The following is a 15,688-nucleotide window of genomic DNA, read 5'->3' on the forward strand; positions in this document are numbered from 1 at the left end:
CTCTGATAAATTCTTGCCAACATTTCACCAAACAGAGAAACATCACTTTTTAACGTATACGTTTTTAAAGCTTTGGACGTCAATGTTTGATTCCTTAAAATCAGAAACAAAATTTAATTTTAAAAATATTTTACCTGGTGTTTTCACTCTTCTGATTCTCAATTTCTTTCTCTGAACAGAAATGAAAAATGCTGGGAATTAGTACACACTTAATGCATTTAAATTTGTACTAAAACTTCAGATCTCAGAAATAGTACAATGGCTTTGTTAGGGCATTTTTGGGGTTAGCACACATAACAAGTGACTTCAGTCACAGATCAGTCTACATTATGCCTGCCGTGTTTCACTTGTCAAATAAAAGACTGCCTCATACCTACCAGTACTCCTCTTCAGTGACTTTGTTCACCTAACAACATCTTTGCCCGATGTAATGCATTTTATAATCTCAACCAGTCTGTGTGTGACTGGAGATAACATTCCACACCTAATCACAATAAAAACTTGTAAAAATTGTTTCTTAATTCTTCCTGAATAAGCTGAAGCATTTGGGCCTACAGACCAAAATTGTTTCAGCAAGAATACAAATTAAAAATCAAAATTAGGTTATGGAAAATAATAGTGGGCAACAATGGAGGTAGAGATCAGTAACTTTAAGTTCCTGGGTGTTATCATATCAGAAAATTTCTCCTAGGACTAGATGCAAGTGGCATTTCAAAGAAGGCATGGCAGCGCCTCTACTTTCTTTGAAATTGCATAGATCTGGCCTGTCATCTAAAAGTTTGATAGACCTCTGCAGATGCACAGTAGAGTATCCTGACTGGTTGCATCGCGACCTGGTATGGAAACACCAATGCCCAGTTACAGAAAACCCTACAAAGAATGCTGGATACAACCCAGTCCACCACAGGAAAAGCCCTCTGCACTATTGAGCACATCTACAAAAAAAGCACTGCCACAAGAAACCAGCATCCAGCATCCATCTCTCTTTCTACTGTTGCCAGTGTAGAGCAGAGGTACCGGAGCCCGACGTCCCATAACTCCAGGTTCAGGAAGTTATTCCCTTCAACTATCAGACATCTGAATCAGCATGGATAACTTCACTCACAACACTGAACTGATCACAACCTATGGACTCATTTTCAAGGACCCGACAACTCATGTTCTGAGTATTACAATTATTTGCTTGACATTATTATTAGCTTTTTTCTGAATTTGCAAGGTTTGTCTTTTGTACGTGGTTAATTTTTCATTGTACTTTGTTCTACTATGAATGTCCACAAGAAAATGAATTTCAGAGGAGCGTGTGTACTTTGATAATGAATTACTTTGAACTTTAGTTTTGTTGTTGAGCGGATGAAACTGAAACAGCAACCTTATTTAGATTTGTTGCAGACTATTACATTGGTGAGGACAACTTTGGTTTTATGTGCAGCTGAGGAGGGGAGAAAAGGATCAGCCATGATTAAATGGAGCAGCAGACTCGATGGGCCAAATGGCCTAATTCTGTTCCTGTGTCTTATGGTCTTATGATTCTGATAAACATAGGAAGAAAAAAGGAACTTCCAATACGTGAATAAGTTATTTATCTGAAATGTAGTCACTGATGTAATGTCGGAAATGCAGCTGGCAATTACCCCGCAGCAAGTGCATACAAACAGTAAAATAGTAATATCCCATTAATCTGCTGATCAAGGGAGAAAACACTTCCAGGACAAAGGATAGTCCTCTCGTTCTTCTTTGAAGGGTCACAGAATTGTTTACATCAATCAGAGAGCAGAAAGTCCTATTTCATTTCACCCAAATGACACCTGTTCCTATCTTCATCTTAGTGTAGAACTTGATGTACACTCTGTAGCACTTTATTGAGTATACCTGTACACCTGCTCATTAATGTAAATATCTAATCAGCCGAACATGTGGCAGCATCTCAACACATAAAAGCATGCAGACCTGGTCAAGAGGTTCAGTTGCTGTCGAGACCAAACATCAGAATGGGGAACAAGTGTGACTTTGACCATGGAATGATTGTTGGTGCCAAGTGAGGTGGTTTGAGTATCTCAGAAACTACTGATCTCCTGGGATTTTCATGCACAACAGTCTCTAGAGTTTACAGCGAATGGTGTAAAACTAAAAAACATCCAGTGAACAGCAGTTCTGTGGTGAAAGCACCTTGCTAATGAGAGGTCAGAGGAGAATGGCCAGACTGGTTCAAGCTGACAGGAAGGTGACAAGTGACTCAAATAACCACAAGTTACAACAGTGGTGTGCAGAAGAGCATCTCTGAATGCACAACACGCTGAACCTTAATCTGATGACAGCAACAGAAGACCACAAACATGGCCTCGGGTACTTGCTATATCAAATAAAGTTGCCACTGAGTACGTATTTCAACATTTCAACCAGCAAAAACAGACTAAATCAAAGTTTATGATTCAGTTAAGAGATCTGCCAATTGTGTCCTATCGGACAATTTAAACCAAGGGCTCACACAACATCACATGCATTAGATAATATCCTTACATAAAAGTCGTACAATGAAAATTTTAGTTATTTAACTATTTTAATAATGACACAATTTGACCATATCCAATGAATTTTTAACATGAAAGAATATTACAATGAGTAAATTATATTAACACAAGATATTCTCAACGCATAAAAACATGCAGACCTGGTCAAGAGGTTCAGTTGCTGTCGAGACCAAACATCAGAATGGGGAACAAGTGTGACTTTGACCATGGAATGATTGTTGGTGCCAAGTGGGGTGGTTTGAGTATCTCAGAAACTACTGATCTCCTGGGATGTTCATGCACAACAGTTTATATACCTCGATTTTCAGAAGGCATCTGATAAGGTCCCACATAGGAGATTGGTAGGTAAAATTAAAGCTCAGGGCATCGGGAGGGATGACATTGACATGGATAGAAAACTGGTTGGCAGATAGAAAGCAAAGGGTAGCAGTGAATGGGTGTTTCTCGGAATGGCAGGTGGTGACTAGTGGGGTGCCACAGGGCTCGGTATTGGGACCACAGCTGTTTACAATTTACCTCAACGATTTAGATGAAGGCACTGAGAATAACATCAGCAAATTTGCTGATGATTCTAAGCTGGGTGGCAGTGTGACATGAGATGAGGATGTTAGGAGAATTCAGGGTGACTTGGATAGGCTGAGTGAGTGGGCAGATACTTGGCAGATGACGTTTAATGTGAATAAGTGTGAGGTTATCCACTTTGGGAGTAACAACAGGAAGGCAGATTATTATCTGAACGGTGTAGAGTTAGGTAAGGGAGAAATACAAAGAGATTTCGGAGTCCTTGTTCATCAGTCACTGAAGGTGAATGAGCAAGTGCAGCAGGCAGTGAAGAAGGCTAATGGAATGTTTGCCTTTATTACAAGGGGAATTGAGTACAAGAGCAAGGAAATCCTTTTGCATTTGTACAGGGCCCTGGTGAGACCACACCTGGAGTATTGTGTACAGTTTTGGTCTCCAGGGTTAAGGAAGGGACATCCTGGCTATAGAGGAAGTGCAGCATAGATTCATGAGGTTAATTCCTGGAATTAAGGAGATCGCGAGGGGATCTGATTGCAACATATAAGATTATTAAGGGATTGGACAAGATAGAGGCAGGAAATATGTTCCAGATGCTGGGAGAGTCCAGTACCAGAGGGCATGGTTTAAGAATAAGGGGTAGGTCATTTAGGACAGAGTTAAGGAAAAACTTCTTCTCCCAGAGAGTTGTGGGAGTGTGGAATGCACTGCCTCAGAAGGCAGTGGAGGCCAATTCTCTGGATGCTTTCAAGAAGGAGCTAGATAGGTATCTTATGGATAGGGGGATCAAGGGATACGGGGACAAGGCAGGAACCGGGTATTGATAGTAGATGATCAGCCATGATCTCAGAATGGCGGTGCAGGCTCGAAGGGCCGAATGGTCTACTTCTGCACCTATTGTCTATCGTCTATTCTGTTGATACTGAAAATGTTGAGTAACACAAAATGCTGGAGGAACCCAGGAGGTCAGGCAGCATCTATGCAGAGGAATAAGCAGATAATATTTTGAACTGAGACCCTTCATCAGGGCAAGTCAATATTAAACCTTTTCATCACAAAATCAATTCCTAATTTGAACATTAAAAATTCCTTCCCTGTAGTGATCAATACTCATTGCAGTGTAACCTTTGTTCTGAAAAAAAGTATCACCACTTCTCAGCTTCTCTGCAAATACATCGAGAAGATCAGGGGTTCCCAGCCTTTCTTATACCATGGGACTAGTACCATTAGGAATGAAGCCCGTGAACCCCTGGTACAGGATTAGGGACTAACCTTTCGATGAAAGTACTTGCTCAGTTTGAATGAGTTCTCGCTGCTCTGTCAAACCTTTGACATTCATTCGTTTCCTCTGACATGCCTGAAGAGCCAGGGAATTGGCCTTCAGAGCACGTGTATACCATCCTTTACCACACAGAGCTGACGCAAATAGATAATGCCCCTAAAGGGGAGGAGAAACATTTAGAATCAGAATCAGGTTTAATATCACTGGCATATGTTGTGAAATTTGTTGTTTTGTGGAAGTAGTGCACTGTAATACATAATAAAATAAATGCAATACATAATAAACTACAGTAAGTATATATTAAAAAGTTAAATTAAATACGCAAGAAGAGCAGGAATAAAATGAGGTAGTTTTCACAGGTTCTTTGCCCATTCAGAAATCTGATTGTGGACGGGAATCTGTTCCTGAAATATGTGTCTTCAGGCTCCTGTACCTTCTTCTCGATGGTAGCATTGTGAAGGCATTCCTGAGTGATGGGTATCCTTAATGATGGAAGCCACCTTTTTGAGGCACCATCACTTGGAGACGTTCTCAATCTTGGGGAGGCTAGTACTCGTACTGGCACAGTTTACAACTTTCTGCAGCTTTTCCTCAGTAAGATTTAACTATCAAGTCTTACTCACCTCTATGGAATGAGGTTTCAGGACAGTGCATCGTTTTGCATCACTCCAGGCTTTTCTGCAAAACAGAAAGCAGCCCAATGTGAACTACATGCACAACACTGTATTAGTAATAATAAAAAATACTGAGATTAACTTTAATGATCTACATTTTGAGCCAGCATACCATATTGTTACTCAACAAAATTAAACATCCCGCATTTTTGAATTCTCTGAACAAGAAAACTCCACAAGATAATTAGCGCTGGAATGTTTGGCGACACTTGCGGACACATCCTTGGGTGTGTTATTTGTTAACACAATCTGAATCGATCCCTTTCATGTATGTGGGAATAGTTCATTTCTTAACAAAGAGCAATTTAACAGCAGTTCAGTGTAAAGTCAGCCAAAGACTCACAAGATGAACCAAATGTTCTCAAAGAATATGATGGAATGCTTATTTCTGAACTTACTCTCGTCCAAGCCAGAAATGAACAAACATACAATCCCGAACAGTCCTATATGTTAAATCACGTTGCTTAATCCTTTATTTTCAACCTACTATACAAAAACAACTTGACTTTGGAGATGCCCCCAATACTACTTCACAGCTCTCACACTTCAAAGAACAGGTTTTTCCAAATGTTGTGTCCAATCTAGAACTACATTTTAGTAAAGAAAAAATACTGACAAAGAGCACAGGCTTACTTGTATTGACACAGTTGCAAATAACAATAAGATCTTTTCTCATATAGCAAATGGTTGAAGGCACTGGAAAAAAAAGTATGATAATTAGTTTTAAGCACAACATTATACAAGTTTACCAAAATCATACCAGAGTTTCCATTAATAAAATACTATAATGATGAATGCAAGGTAACAAATTTTAAATTAACTCTCTAGTAATATTCTAATAATAATCCAAAGTTGTCTTACAAAATTGTTTTAAGAACTTCAAATGATTAAACTATCACAAAACATTGTACACAAAAAGTTCTTGCAGGTTTGAGGAAAAAATTAAACAAGAAAAAGAGCTCAGTAATTTGTGATATTGTAGCGGTGTGCTAAAATTACGACACGGAGTCGGTAACTGCAGTCGAAGGAAAAAACTTTATTCGAAATCCTCAGCCTCACTTTTAAGCCTCCCTCAACCTGCCCCCCGTGGCGCAGAGGCTCCAAAGCTCTGTGCTCGCAAACCCCCGTAGGCTATCTAATTGTGAGCTGGTTCGGATGTGCCAGGAAATGGGTCGCCACATAACCCACCCCCCGCCCCCCAGAACCGGCGATACACCCCCCAATGTCCACAGTCTGGGCCAGAACCTGCTTGGGAGGTCGGCCTCTGCGCCGAGGTGCCGGAAACTCGGCCGGTTGCGCCAGGTCCACATGGGCCGGTTTGAGGCGGTCCACCATGAAAACCTCCTCTTTCCCCCCAACGTCCAGCACGAACGTGGACCCGTTGTTCCGGAGCACCATAAACGGCCCCTCGTATGGCCGCTGCAGCGGTGGCCAATGCCCGCCCCTTTGTACAAATACAAACTTACAGTTCTGTAGGTCTTTGGGTACGCAGGTCGGGTGCCGCCCGTGCTGTGAAGTGGGTATGGGGGCCAGGTTACCGAGCTTCTCGCGTAGTCTGCCCAGGACTGCTGCGGGATCTTCCTCTTGCCCCCGTGGGGCTGGTAGGAACTCCCCGGGGACGACCAGGGGCGCGCCGTATACCAACTCGGCCGACGAGGCGTGCAGGTCGTCCTTGGGCGCTGTGCGGATGCCGAGTAGTTCCCAGGGAAGCTCGTCCGCCCAGTTGGCTCCTCGCAGGCGGGCCATGAGGGCCGACTTCAGGTGACGGTGGAAACGCTCCACTAGCCCGTTCGACTGTGGGTGGTAGGCAGTGGTGTGGTGCAGCTGAGTCCCCAAAAGGCTGGCCATAGCTGACCACAGGCTGGAGGTGAACTGGGTGCCTCTGTCGGAGGTAATGAGGACCGGTACACCAAAGCGAGATATCCAGGTGGCGATCAGGGCTCGGGCGCAAGATTCGGAGGTGGTGTCGGTGAGCGGGACTGCCTCTGGCCATGTTGTGAACCAGTCCACGATAGTCAGGAAGTGCCGCGCTCCGCGCGACACTGGCAGGGAGCCCACGATATCCACATGAATGTGGTCGAAACGCCGGTGGGCGGGATGGAACTGCTGCGGTGGGGCTTTGGTGTGCTGCTGCACCTTGGCCGTCTGGCAGTGCATGCACGTTTTGGCCCATTCACTGACCTGTTTGCGGAGTCCGTGCCAAACGAACCTGCTGGAAACCATCCGGACAGTTGTCCGGATGGAGGGATGCGCCAAGTTATGAATGGAGTCGAAAACACGGCGCCGCCAGGCTGTCGGGACGACGGGACGGGGCTGGCCGGTGGCGACATCACAGAGTAGGGTCCTCTCACCCGGGCCCACGGGGAGGTCCTGGAGCTGCAAACCGGAGACTGCGGTTCTGTAACTTGGAATCTCCTCATCCGTGTGCTGCGCCTCTGCCAGTGCCTCAAAGTCTACCCCTTGGGAAAGGGCATGAACGGTAGGGCGAGAGAGCACATCCGCCACGACATTGTCCTTACCCAAGACGTGCCGGACATCCGTCGTGTATTCAGAGATGTAGGACAGGTGGCGTTGCTGGCGGGACGACCAGGGGTCGGACGCTTTCGTAAACGCAAAGGTAAGCGGTTTGTGGTCCGTGAACGCGGTGAAGGGCCAACCTTCTAGGAAGTACCTGAAATGCCGGATTGCCAGGTACAGCGCCAACAGTTCCCGGTCGAAAGCACTGTACTTGAGCTTGGGTGGCCGCAGGTGTTTGCTGAAAAACGCCAAGGGTTGCCAGCGACCTGCGATGAGTTGCTCCAGCACCCCACCGACTGCCGTGTTAGATGCGTCCACTGTGAGGGCGGTAGGGGCGTCCATTCTGGGATGTACTAGCATTGCGGCGTTCGCCAAAGCTTCCTTCGTTTGAACGAAAGCGGCCGCGGACTCCTCGTCCCAGGTAATGTCCTTGCTCGGACCCGACATCAGGGCGCATGATCCGGGCAGCTGAAGGGAGGAAGCGGTGGTAGAAATTGACCATACCTACGAATTCCTGAAGGCCTTTGATCGTGGTGGGTCAGGGGAAGTGGCGGACCGCATCTACCTTAGCGGGCAGAGGGGTTGCCCCGTCTTTAGTAATCCTGTGGCCCAGGAAGTCAACGGTATTGAGTCCGAACTGGCATTTGGCGGGGTTGATTGTAAGACCGTACTCACTCAGTCGGGCGCAGAGTTGACGGAGGTGGGACAGATGCTCCTGACGACTGCTGCTGGCTATGAGGATGTCGTCCAAATAGATGAACGCGAAGTCCAGGTCCCGTCCCACTGCGTCCATTAACCGCTGGAACGTCTGTGCGGCATTCTTCAGGCCGAACGGCATGCGGAGGAACTCGAAAAGGCCAAACGGGGTGATGAGAGCCGTTTTGGGGACGTCGTCAGGATGCATCGGGATTTGATGGTACCCTCGGACGAGGTCTACCTTGGAGAAGATCCGTGCGCCGTGCAGGTTTGCTGCAAAGTCCTGAATGTGCGGCACAGGGTAGCGGTCCAGTGTGGTAGCCTCGTTCAGCCTGCGGTAGTCGCCGCACGGTCTCCAGCCTCCCGTCGCTTTGGGCACCATGTGCAGGGGGTAGGCCCATGGGCTGTCGGACCGCCGGATGATCCCCAATTCCTCCATCCTCTGGAACTCCTCTTTCGCCAGTCGGAGCTTGTCCGGGGGAAGCTGCCGAGCCCGGGCGTGGAGGGGTGGTCCCTGGGTCGGGATGTGGTGCTGTACGCCGTGCCTGGGCATGGCCGCTGTGAACTGCGGTGCCAGAACCGATGGGAATTCCGCCAGGACCCTGGTGAAGTCGTTGTCGGACAGCGTGATGGAGCCGAGGTGAGGGGCTGGCAACTGGGCTGCACCCAGGGAGAACGTCTGAAAGGTCTCGGCGTGTACCAGTCTCTTCCTGGGCAGGTCGACCAGTAGGCTGTGAGCTCGCAAAAAATCCGCACCCAGAAGCGGTTGGGCTACAGCGGCCAGTGTGAAGTCCCACGTGAACTGGCTGGGGCGGGTGCCATAGGTCCTTACTGTGCTGCCATTCACGGCCCTCAGGGGGGGACCCGGTGCCCTGCTGCGGGTGTCGTAACTCGTCGGAGGTAAAACGCTGATCTCAGCCCCAGTATCAACCAAAAACCCGCGTCCCGACCTTCTATCCCACACATACAGGAGGCTATCCCGATGGCCAGCCGCCGTAGCCATCAGCGGCGGCTGGCCCTGGCGTTTCCCGGGAACTTGCAGGGCGGGCGACAACGGCGGGCTCTGCGGCCGGGCCTGGACTGGTTTGCTGCCGGGAGCATGGCTGGGAGATCTGTGCGATGGACGCCCCGCTCACCTTTTTGGCGTTCCACAGCAAGTCAGCCCGGGCTGCCACCTTCCAGGGGTCACTGAAATCCGCGTCGGACAGCAGCAGGCGTATGTCCTCGGGCAGCTGCTCCAGGAATGCCTGCTCAAACATGAGGCAGGGTGTGTGTCCGTCGGCGAGAGACAACATCTCATTCATTAAAGCTGATGGAGGTCTGTCGCCCAAGCCATCCAGGTGCAGTAAACTGGCAGCCCGCTCGCGCCGTGAGAGTCCGAAAGTCCTGAGGAGCAGGGCTTTGAATTCCGTGTACTTGCCGTCTGCCGGGGACGACTGTACGAACTCCGCGACCTGGGCCGCTGTGTCCTGGTCGAGGGAGCTCACCACGTAGTAGTAGCCGGTGTCTTCTGAGGTGATCCGGCGAACGTGGAATTGGGCTTCGGCTTGCTGGAACCATAGGTTCGGTCGCTGTGTCCAGAAACCTGGCAGTTTCAACTAAACCGCATGAGCAGAGGCGGCGTCGGTCATTTCTGGTCCAAAAATCGTTTGGACCGTCGGGGTCACCAATTGTAGCGGTGTGCTACACGCAGCGCTAAAATTACGACACGGAGTCGGTAACTGCAGTCGAAGGAAAAAACTTTATTCGAAATCCTCAGCCTCACTTTTAAGCCTCCCTCAACCTGCCCCCCGTGGCGCAGAGGCTCCAAAGCTCTGTGCTCGCAAACCCCCGTAGGCTATCTAATTGTGAGCCGGTTCGGATGTGTTAGGAAATGGGTCGCCACAATATCTCATTTATTTTTGATAAGTTAGACAAATGGAAAAGGTTGAAACGCACTATGATCAACTCTTTCATGAACATTCAACATTCTACTTGATGAAATCACAAGCCGGCAGTTCCTGCAGTTTGTGCACATTTGCAGAATTACCAATACTGAACCCAAAGGCTGGGAGACGAGAGATTTCTTTCCGCTGCATTGCAATTAGTAGGCAAAAGAGAGGCTCAGCTTTTACTTGCTGGAATCTAGGAGACTGAGTAAATGAGTGGGTGAATCTTGAGGGAAAATCAACTACTTAAGATCACTATTTAAGTACAAGGCCTCATGTAAGAGAAAAATGAGATGAAATTTATTTTCAGGTTATGTGTACTTGGATCTCTCCTTTTCAAAGGGAGCTGAAGGCAGCTTTGAATATTTATGACAGGCAAATATCTTTTGTAAGCAGGGGATATTGCTTGGAGGTGATAATAGGTCACAACCATCATCAATTTGGTGGCAGAGGAGGATTGAAGGGTCTAGTGTGCTTCTCCTGCTGATACCACAACCACTGTAATTATTTTGTCTCATTCACGAGTGCACCAAAACTTTCCACATACTCTCAGCATTGAAATTCTTACCATACACCAATGGCTTCATTCAAAGATTTCACTGCTGGTTCATAAAGCTGCTTTTTCAAATCCGCTCCCCAAAGTTCATGAAATACTTTTGCTTGCTGATTGTAAAAAGAAAATTAAAGATTAAAGGAACTTCAATTTGACAATTAATTTTCAAGCCCACATAGAAATTCACCACAGATGCTAAGCATCCACCCCACTTTATAGGATTCTGTGCAAATTTGGTCAGCTATCTCTACAACCACAACAGATACAGCCAGCATTACATTGCAACAAATCAAAATGTTTCTAGGAGTGAACATCACCAATAGCCTGTCCTTGGCCGGAGCACAGCCAAGAAAGCTCACCAGCACCTCTTCTTCCGCAGGAGGCTAAATAAATTTGGCATGTCCCCTTCAACCGTCACCAATTTTTACACAAGAGCGCTTCTATTTCTTTAGAAGTTGCAAAGTTCCGGCATGACATCTAAAACTTTGACAAACTTCTATAGATGTGCCGTGGAGAGATGTCTGCTTCTATCACAGGTTGGTATGGAAACACCGATGCCCATAAACAGAGAATCCCACACAAAGTAGTGGATACAGCCCAGTCCAACACAGGTAACACTCTCCTCACCAATGAGCACATCTACAGCAGCAATGTTGCAGGAAAGCAGTTTCCATCATCAGGGACTTCTACCACCCAGGCCATGCTCACTTCTCATTGCTGCCATCAGGAAGAAGGTACAGGAGCCTCAGGCCCCACACCACCAGGTTCAAGAACAGTTATTACCCCTCAATTAGTGTGGATAACTTCTACTGTGTTTCTTGTATTTATTGTGATTACCCACAAGAAAATGAATTATAGGGTCATATATGGTAAAATACATGTACTTTGACAATAAGTTTACTTTAAACTTTGACAGCATCCTCTCTGCTCGTGACAAGAAACTGCAGAGATGTGGGCACAGTTCAGCACGTCACAAAAACCAGCCTCCTCTCTGCCTACACTTCTCACTGCCTCAGTAAAGCAGCCAGCATAATCAAAATCCCCACTCATCACTTTTCTTCCCCTTCCCACCAGGAAGAGGATACAAAAACATGAAAGCATGTAGCAGCAGGCTCACAGACAGCTCCTAGTCACTGCTACAAACTACTGAATGCCCCCTAGTACCTGAGCTCACAGCCCACCTCATTTATGGCCTTGCACTTCACTGTCTACCTGCACTGCACTTTCTCTGTAACTATAACACTTTTTAAACTACACTGTTTTCCCTTGTATTACCTCACTTCATTGCTGCAATTGGATGGCACACAAACAAGTTCTTCACTGTACCTCAATAGATGTAACAATAATAAACCAATTTACCAAAACAATTGTTCAAAATGGGTACAGTGCTCCAAATACTGCCAAGAACATGTTGTGTAACTTTGCAGATTTTTGATTTTGCATCAAGCATGAAGTAGGTTTGATTCCCATTTAGATAAGATAGAACTTGCAAGGGGAGAATCTTAACATGAACTTGAGCCAAAACTGATTGAACAGTTCAGGCAAATACGTTCTGCACTTTCTTGAGCAAGTTCTTTTACAAAACTACTTACAAAATTGATTTTTACATTACTGATTATAACAGTAAAAATTTAATTAATAAATTATACATTTTGATAATGACATCATAGCCATTACTGAAACTTGGCTACAGGAGGGGCAGGACTGGCAGCCCAATGTTCCAGGGTTCTGATGTTTCAGACATGATAGAGGCAGAGGGATGAAGGGTGGGGTGGGGGGTGGGGTGGCTTTGCTAGTCAGGGAAAATATTGCAGCAGTGCTTCGGCAGGACAGATTGTAGGGTTTGTCTACTGAGGCCATATTGGTGGAGCTGAGAAACAGGAAAGGTTTGACCACATTAATAGGGTTGTATTATAGACCACCCAATAGTCAGCGAGAATTGGAAGAGCAAATCTGCAGAGAGATAACAGACAACTGCAGGAGACAGAAAGTTGTGATTGTAGGGGATTTTAATTTTCCACACATTGATTGGAACTCCCATACTGTTAAAGGTCTATATGGGTTAGAGTTTGTGAAATGTGCTCAGGAAAGTTTTCTAAATCAATATATAAACGTCCCAACTAGGGAGGATGCAATATTAGATCTCCTAATAGGAAATAAGTTAGGGTGGGTGACGGAAGTATGTGTAGGGGAACACTTTGGTTCCAGTGATCATAACGTCATTAGTTTCAACTTGATCATGGATAAAGATAAATCTGGTCCTTGGGTTGAGGTTCTAAACTGGAAAAAGGCCAAATCTGAAGAAATGAGAAAGGATCTAAACAAGAGTGGATTGGGACAGGTTGTCCTCTGGCAAGGATGTGATTGGTAAGTGGGAGGCCTTCAAAGGAGAAATTTTGAGAGTGCAGAGTTTGTATGTTCCTGTCAGGGTTAAAGGCAAAATGAATAAGAATAAGGAACCATGGTTCTCGAGGGATATTGGAACTCTGATAAAGAAGGAGAGAGAGATGTATAACACGTATAGGCAACAGGAAGGAAATAAGATGCTTGAGGAGTATAAGGAGTAAGAAAATACTTAAGAAAGAAATCAGGAAGGCTAAAAGAAGACATGAGGTTGCTTTGGCAGTCAGGGTGAAGGATAATCCTAAGAGCTTCTAGAGGTATGTTAAGAGCAAAAGGATAGTAATGGATAAAATTGGTCCTCTTGAAGATCAGAGTGGTCGGCTATGTATGGAACCAAAAGAAATGGGAGAGATCTTAAATGGGTTTTTTGCATCTGTATTTACTAAGGAAACTGGAATGGAGTCTATGGAAACAAGGCAAACAAGTAGAGAGGTCATGGAACTTATACAGATTAAAGAGGAGGAGGTGCTTGCTGTCTTGAGGCAAATCAGAGTAGATAAATCCCCAGGACATGACAGGATATTCCCTCGGACCTTGAAGGAGAATAGTGTTGAAATTGCAGGGGCCCTGGCAGAATTATTTAAAATGTTGATATTCATGGGTCAGGTGCCGGAGGATTGGAGGATAGCTCATGTAGTTCCATTGTTTAAAAAAGGCTCAAAAAGTAAGCTGGGAAATTATACGCCGGTAAGTTTGATGTCAGTAGTAGGTAAATTATTGGAAGGAATACTAAGAGATAGGATCTACAAGTATTTGGATAGACAGGGACTTATTAGAAAAAGTCAGCATGGCTTTGTGCGTGGTAGGTCATGTTTAAACAATCTATTAAAGAGTTTTTCGAGGAAGTTACCAGGATAGTGGATGAAGGGAAGGCAGTGGATGTTGTATACATGGACTTCAGTAAGACCTTTGACAAGGTCCCGCATGGGAGGTTAGTTAGGAAGATTCAGTCGCTAGGTATACATGGAGAGGTAGTAAATTGGATTAGACATTGGCTCAATGGGAGAAGTCAGAGAGTGGTAGTGGAGGATTGCTACTCTGAGTGGAGGCCTGTGACTAGTGGTGTGCCACAGGGATCAGTGCTGGGTCCATTGTTATTTGTCATCTATGTCAATGATCTGGATGATAATGTGGCTAATTGGATCAGCAAATTTGCTGTTAATACAAAGATTGGAGGTGTAGTGGACAGTGAAGAAGGTTTTCAAAGCTTGCAGAGGGATTTGGACCAGTTGGAGGAATGGGCTGGAAAAATGGCAGATAGTGTTTAATGCGGACGAGTGTGAGCACTTCAGAAGGTCAAACTAAGGTAGAACATACAAGGTAAATGGTAGGACACTGAGGAGTGCAGTAGAAGAGGGATCTGGGAGTACAGATACAAAATTCCCTAAAAGTGGCATCACAAGTAGACAGGGTCGTAAAGAGAGCTTTTGGTACATTGGCCTTTATAAATCAAAGTATTGAGTATAAGAGTTGGAATGTTATGGTGAGATTGTATGAGACATTGGTGAGACCGAATTTGTAGTAGTGTGTGCAGTTTTGGTCACCTAATTACAGGAATGATATTAATAAGGTTGAAAGAGTGCAGAGAAGGTTTACAAGGATGTTGACAGGACTCGAGAAACTGAGTTACAGAGAAAGGTTGAATAGGTTAAGACTTTATTCCCTGGAACATAGGAGAATGAGGGATGATTTTATAGGTGTATAAAATCATGATGGGTATAGATAGAGTGAATGCAAGCAGGCTTTTTCCACTGAGGACAGGGGAGAAAAAAAAGAGGTCATGGGTTAAGGGTGAAGGGGGAAAAGTCTGAAGAGAACATTAAGGGGGGGCTTCTTCACGCAGAGAGTGGTGGGAGTGTGGAATGAGCTGCCAGATGAAGTGGTGAATGCTGTTGACATTTAAGAAAAACTTGGACAGGTATATGGAGGAGAGGGGTACAGAGGGATTATGGGCCAGGTGCAGGTCAGTGGGACTAGGCAGAAAAATGGTTCGGCACAGACAAAAAGAGCCAAAAGGCCTGTTTCTGTGCTGTAATGTTCTATGGTTCTACAGTTTTACATCTCAAAAATAGGCCCGAATAATTACATTTGTTTTGACCAGCTGAATCTCTTACCTGTTCTTCCTGAAGACACTGATCTTCAAATTGCTCAAACAAATCATTCTGGTCGATAGAATATTGTTTAATAAGGTTGAAATCTACAATAAAAAAAAACTGAAATGACTTTTTCACATCAAGAACTTTCTAAACTAATATGTTCCTCAAAAGACTACCTGTAATGAACATTTCGTATCATCAGAAGGAATGGGAGCAGAATTGGACCAGCTGGCCCATCAAGTCTCTTTTCTGTTCGACTGCTATTGTTGAAAAGTCTGGTAGTATTTCACCGATGGTGAATTTAACAAGTTCACCACGTGAAGGATGTAAATTAAGAGTCGGGATCCAACCCGAAGATGCTGCATCCTAGAGCAATAGGACAGCAATTCCAGAATAACAGAATAAAACAGTATTGGATCCAACCTGAAGATGTATTACCAACATATTCCAGTCCTGATTAACACAGCTCCCTCGATCAATAGAACAGCA

The 15,688-nt window shown here is 45.4% G+C and overlaps 1 protein-coding gene across 1 annotated transcript in view; it reads right to left on the bottom strand.

The window, feature by feature from the left end:
• LOC132385268 (uncharacterized) overlaps nt 1-15,688 on the bottom strand; it is a 267,698-nt gene that overhangs the window by 234,137 nt on the left and 17,873 nt on the right. Inside the window, exons 8-13 of the mRNA XM_059957293.1 lie at nt 15,218-15,300; nt 10,716-10,810; nt 5,640-5,702; nt 4,956-5,010; nt 4,323-4,488; nt 135-171 (exon numbers count right to left, since the gene is read on the bottom strand). Of these exons, the coding sequence (XP_059813276.1) occupies nt 135-171; nt 4,323-4,488; nt 4,956-5,010; nt 5,640-5,702; nt 10,716-10,810; nt 15,218-15,300 (499 nt within the window). The remainder of the gene's footprint in view (nt 1-134; nt 172-4,322; nt 4,489-4,955; nt 5,011-5,639; nt 5,703-10,715; nt 10,811-15,217; nt 15,301-15,688) is intronic.

The sequence above is a fragment of the Hypanus sabinus genome, chromosome X2 (assembly GCF_030144855.1).
Source record: "Hypanus sabinus isolate sHypSab1 chromosome X2, sHypSab1.hap1, whole genome shotgun sequence".
NCBI lineage: Eukaryota > Metazoa > Chordata > Chondrichthyes > Myliobatiformes > Dasyatidae > Hypanus > Hypanus sabinus.